General features: G+C 43.2%; 1 protein-coding gene across 1 annotated transcript in view; it reads right to left on the reverse strand.

Annotated features, from left to right (window-relative positions):
* LOC140138080 (uncharacterized) overlaps positions 1-5,900 on the reverse strand; it is a 41,422-nt gene extending 35,522 nt beyond the window's left edge. The window contains exon 1 of the mRNA XM_072159952.1: positions 5,764-5,900. Coding sequence (XP_072016053.1) covers positions 5,764-5,793 — 30 coding nt within the window. The 5' untranslated portion in view covers positions 5,794-5,900. The remainder of the gene's footprint in view (positions 1-5,763) is intronic.
* Between the last annotated feature and the right edge of the window lie 100 nt (positions 5,901-6,000).

The following is a 6,000-nucleotide window of genomic DNA, read 5'->3' on the forward strand; positions in this document are numbered from 1 at the left end:
CCTTGCCAAGGCTGCGAGAACGGTACTACTGGGTTGGTATGAGTGCTGATGTCAGAGTTTATGTGCGGCAGTGCGTAGACTGTGCCCGTAAGAAGAACCCTCCGTGCAAACGCCGAGCCCCGTTGCAGCAAACCCGTGTTGGAGCCCCCCTAGAGCGAGTGGCAATCGATGTCCTAGGGCCCCTTACAGAGACTCACCAAGGAAATTCATATGTCCTTGTGGTAGGAGACTACTGGACTAAATGGATGGAGGCATACGCCATACCTGACCAGCGTGCGAGACAGTAGCAAACAAATTAGTGCATGAATTTGTGTGCCGGTTTGGAGTCCCCTAGAACTGCACTCAGACCAAGGGAGGAACTGCGAGTCAGAAGTTTTCAGCGAGATGTGCAAGATACTGGGCATCACCAAGACAAGGACTACCCCTTATAACCCGAAGTCTGATGGGTTAGTGGAGAGGTACAATCGTACCATAACCAATGCAGTGTCGCTGATGTTGTTGCCACTACAAGACCAGAAGGAGTGGGACAAGTGTCTACCCTATGTGGGCTTTGCATATAGATCAAGTGTACAAGCATCTACCGGTGAAAGCCCTAATATGATGATGTTAGGACGTGAAGTATCTGCCCCAGTTGACCTAGTGTTTGGTGCCGTGCCTGGAGAAGGAGAATGTGCAACTGACTATGCAGAAGAGTGAGAGAGAGAGAATGAGAGGTGTACACGAAAGGGCGAGGCATGCTCTTGAAGCGAGTATTAGGCGCCAGAAGCGGAACTATGACCGCCGAACACGAGATCCTATCTATAAGGAGGGTCAGTTTGTGTGGCTGTTTGATGTCAAGAGGAGACCTGGCTTGTCCAAGAAACTCACCCTGCCATGGGAAGGTCCCTATCTAGTGGTGACAGCATTATCAGATGTCACTTTCCGCATACAGAAGACGGCCAGAAGTAAACCAAAGGTTGTGCATGCGGACCGCCTCAAACCCTATGAAGGACCAGAGCTAGAACCATGGGTCATCGAAGCTCCAGGCCCGGCAGAGAAACAGTCTGAGTTGGAGACTGATGTGTTGCCAGAGGTGGAAGAATCAGTGGGAGCACCTAAACCAGATGACCCTGTAGCAAATGGGGACAAACCTGCAGAGAGTCAAGGAACTGAAGAGAAGAACTCAAGTACGAAACAGGACACAGAGAGACCAAGTATCTTGAGGAAACGACCAATGAGGGCGGAAGAGAAAAAGAGAGTCCAGTTCAATCCAGAGGTAGCAGTGCGACACATTCCAAGATGGGGAAAAGGCAATAGAGTCCCAGGGAGTGGACGTATGGTGGAGCAGGTTGGAGATATAGAAGAACCTAAAGGAACACCTAAGGTGAAAGACACATATGGACCCCAAATGTGGGAGGGACGTCGGAATCCAAGCCGAGTCAGACAGAGACCCATTAGGTACCGTTAGCCTAAGAGTAAACCAGGAGAGATTATTGTAAAGTATTAATCCCTTGTATTTTCTTATATTACAGAAATCGACATGGCTTCTAATAGAGCAAGAGTGGATGAAGAATGGGAGAAGGAAAAGGAACGATGGCGAGGAGATTTCCGCCGTGAGTACCAAGTATGGGAGAGAGAATTAAGGGAAAGGGAGAGGAGAATGAGTCAGGCGGAAGGGTACTATCAGCACTGGATGGAAATGAGGAGACATAGTACATGAACGTTGGCAGTGGGAGATGGAGCTAATGGAAAGAGAACGGAGGGTCAGTGCGCAGGAAAACGAGTTGGGTATGCTGGAGCGGAAATTAGAAAGAGCAGAAAGGAAGTTAAAGAAACAGCAAGAGCGGGTAGAAAGGAAGGAACATGAGAAGCGACAATTGGACAGGAAGATCGAGGAGGCAGAGGAAGAGATACAGAGGCTAGAAGAGCTCGAGCGGCAAATCATGGACCAAGAAAGAAAAGAGAGGGAGGAAGGAGAGTATCGACAGAGTCTAGAAGAATGGTCGCAGCTAGGAGCTGAAGAAGACTAAGGATCTGCTGTCATCAGAAGACCGACTCCATGTTGGACAAAGGATATTTTGGCTTCAGGCATGCCAGACGATCAAGCTGACTACCATTGCCAGAAGATTGTTGGCTTCAGGCATGCCAGATGATTAAGCTGACTACCATTGCCATGACTGAGCCGGGAGGACCATAGGACGCTATATTTAAAAATGTTGTAGAGTAAATTGTGTATATATATGTGTAGTGCAAGACAATTTGAACCCGTTAGTGTTTCAAAGATCACATTTTGACGGAGCGTCAATAATGTTAGGAGGGGCTGTGTGACGGGATTGAAATATTAAATATTATTATTTAGTATCCTTTTAATTTTATTATCCAAATCACGAAGCGCGCCTTTTTAAAGGCGAATTTTCGTCTTGCATTACGTCATTATCAATCAATCAATTAACTGGTAATACGCCTCGCTGATTGGCTGCTTACCATGCGGTCGCCGGAGTGGAAATTTCCCCACTCCGGTGATGATCGTTCTAGGTAATTATATTTCTCTTGTTCTTTCGTTATTCTTTTATTATTTTTATTATTATAAATGGTTCTGGGAATTGAATCATTCCAACTCAACTTAGATTATTATGTATAGAACACGTAGAGGTGATTTGGGAGTCGTGGAATTAATTTTAGGATGTATTTTGAGCAATTTTTGTGTGAGCAATTCGGGTGATGCTTTGTTGTTTTATTTTCCGTGTGCGTGTATACGGAAAGCATAGCATCTCTGCACATTTCTTATCGGTTTTGGCCACAAATTCACCCCCAAAATCATGCTTTATCGTGTTCGTATTTCAAAATCATATGTTTTAAACAATATAGTATTCCTTGCTGCTCGTTTTGATATAACAGAATTTTCTAGGTAAAGCGGAAAGAGAGAAATGGCTGATTTAGTTCGTCTATCTTAGATTATTTTGTAATTAAATTTATTTGGGTTCCATTATTGCTGTCTTGGTGGTACTGCGTGGCGTAGGTGCAAGATTGTGCATATCAATGAGTACAAAGGTATACGTACCGCACAGCGCATTACTAGGTAGCACATATACATGTACATGCGCTAATTATGTTACTCGGGTTTTCCCGAATATTATTTTGGATCTTGGATTTAATTATTTATTTGAGATGGCGAGTTGCGTATAATATTAATAGGGTTTATTATATTTTTCGCGTTGTATTATTTTCGTTTGGAAAATAATACTCTCACTCTCTTTCTCATTGTTCACAATTTATTAGGTGTTTATTTATATTGTCTGACTTTTGACATTATTCATGATTATTAGTATGCAAACATTGTAGCCTCAGCTAAAAGCATTTGTTTAATAACGAAATTACATTTTGTCTAATTATAGAGGCTTTAACATTTGGATCAGAGTATTCATGTGAAACTCACGCAAGTCACACCCAGATACTATTTTAAATTAATTAGGTCTTTATTACAAAACATGTCGTGTGCAGGGCCTATGATCTTATTTTGGCCTATAAATTGTGTGAAGTATATTTAAATATTCATGTATTTTTATTTTTATAATATGTGGATGTTAAGTGCTCACGGAAAGTTATTGGTAAGATGATATGGTATATTTTTATCATTGTTATGTGTGATTTCAACAGACATTGTGTTGTGGTTACGTGCACGTGTATGTTTGCTTTTCAGTGCGGGAGAGAGAGAGGAGCACGGAGCAAGGAGCACGGATCCATAAAAGAGGAGGAAGTCCAAGGGGCCCATGCAGTAGCGTGGCAGCCCAGGACACATCATCGGGGGAATGTAGAGAGAGGAGGTCTGGGGGCCTAATTACTGTGGGGAGCAATATTTAGCGAGTTAATGGTAGCAGAGAGGAGGTCTGGGGGCCTAATACTGCGGAGAGTGATATTTGGAGAGTTAAGGGTAGTAGAGAGGAGGAACACGTCGGGTAGGACTGGTGTCCTGGTTCTACGTGGACTGGTGTCCTGGTTCTACGTGGACTGGTGTCCTGGTTCTACGTGGACTGGTGTCCTGGTGCAACGTGGACTGGTGTCCTGGTGCAACGTGGGTTGGTGCCCTGGTACTGCGGGTATATGGAGGAGTTTGACTAGTCCGAGTTGGGTGATGGAGGAGTTTGACTAGTCCGAGTTGGGTGATGGAGGAGTTTGACTAGTCCGAGTTGGGTGATGGAGGAGTTTGACTAGTCCGAGTTGGGTGATGGAGGAGTTTGACTGGTTCGAGTTTGGGTGATGGAGGAGTTAGTCGGTCCGAGTTGTGAGTGATGGAGGGCCTGAGCTTTGAGTGATGGAAGTAGTTGACCAATCCAAATCCTGAGTGGTGGAGGTAGTGACAAGGCCTAATGGTATAGTAGGGCCTAATGGTTTGTATAGTGCTATTGTTTATAACACATAGTCTGTTGAAATCTATATTGTTGTTTACCATGTCGTAATTTTAAGAGTAATGATGCATAGGGATACATACGTCATGTATCGTAAAGATACATACATATGTCATCTTTTATGTATTGTTGAAAATCTGGTCTGCACCTAGAGGGGAGCCTCTATGTGCAAATTTTCAATTATGTTCAAAAACTAAATATTAATATGTGCCAATGCATACTGGTATGTCATTTGCATGTATTATACCTATTGGCATGCGCGTGGGGCCATGCTGCCCAATTTTTCGTGATGCCAATAGGTAGTTGTGTTTTATATCATATTTGTCAAACTTTGTGATGATATCTTGCCACTACATGCTTGCATGTCGTACGCAAGTGTCGTCGAGATTAGCATGGCGCTTCTCGGGGCTACTATGCCCAAATTTTCATTTTGTACTAAATAACTTAGATTTTTGTAGGCCAAACATGTTATATAATTATATTAACACATTTTTCTTATTCACTCCGGTGATGATCGTTCTAGATTCTGGCGTGGTGTATTTTAGCATGTAATTTGGCCCGGGTTTACCAATCAGATTGTTGCCGTTGTGTAGCGTGCTATTGGTGGTACGGCAACTTGTGTTTACTGTTACCTGCTGCCCGGTTATTGTGACGCGTGAGACAGCCTGCTGGCCAGATTAAAAGCTGATGTTGATCAATATGTGAGATGGTATTACTTTGTGGAGATAAAGTGTATTTTGGAAGCCGTAGTATGTTATACAGATAAGACAAGTACCACGAATAAAACAGTAATACATTGTTGAAGTAAAACGAGGTGTCGCTGCAGTTCTTTGAGGTCCATCACAGTCTCCTCCAGTGCATAGCCGGATTCTAGCTCCGGCAAGCCCACCTATAAAGCCACTTGCTAAGTACCTAGCCGCTCGGTCCCGTCACAAATTTTAATTGCATCATGTGATGTGTACCGTGTTAAAGACAAAATACAGGAACCAATGACATTCTGTGCTAAACCAGTAAACCACATCAATCACATCACATGTCACAACACAATCAATACTGTAGTGCACAGTGTAATGTAGTCCGAGGTGCTCTGACGATTAAACACTCCGATCGCCAGGCAATCTACGTTTATCTATGTAGTAGGCCAGTGGGACAACGAAAACGCTACGTGAACGAGCTAAGTGTATAATGAGTCGTGTGGACATCGATATCCGCAAACACGGAAGCGCTTCCTGCAACTAATATTCTGTCGAATCTACAAGGCTACAATCAAAGTTTGATACACCGCAATACAAACCCAAATGTGTGCAATCCGAAAAATGTAAAATTAAAGACATTTCGTGACATTTTAAGTGATAAAGTAGGACTTTTCCACGCTTACCTTGTACACCAACTCCACATCGGTCGCCATATTTCGTGTTTACCTGTCCTGATTTGACCTTTGACCTTATGCTGGCGCTCAGGCTTCACGCTCCATTTGTTTTGGCAGCTGTACACACACAAACTGGTACACAATGGTGTGGTATACTATTACTATGGTAGAAAGTTATCAAATTACAGCATAAACTTTTTAATTAATTGTTTGTTTGTTGAACCTATAGAAAAAATATTTTTCTAA

This window comes from Amphiura filiformis, chromosome 17, assembly GCF_039555335.1.
Source record: "Amphiura filiformis chromosome 17, Afil_fr2py, whole genome shotgun sequence".
Taxonomy (NCBI): domain Eukaryota; kingdom Metazoa; phylum Echinodermata; class Ophiuroidea; order Amphilepidida; family Amphiuridae; genus Amphiura; species Amphiura filiformis.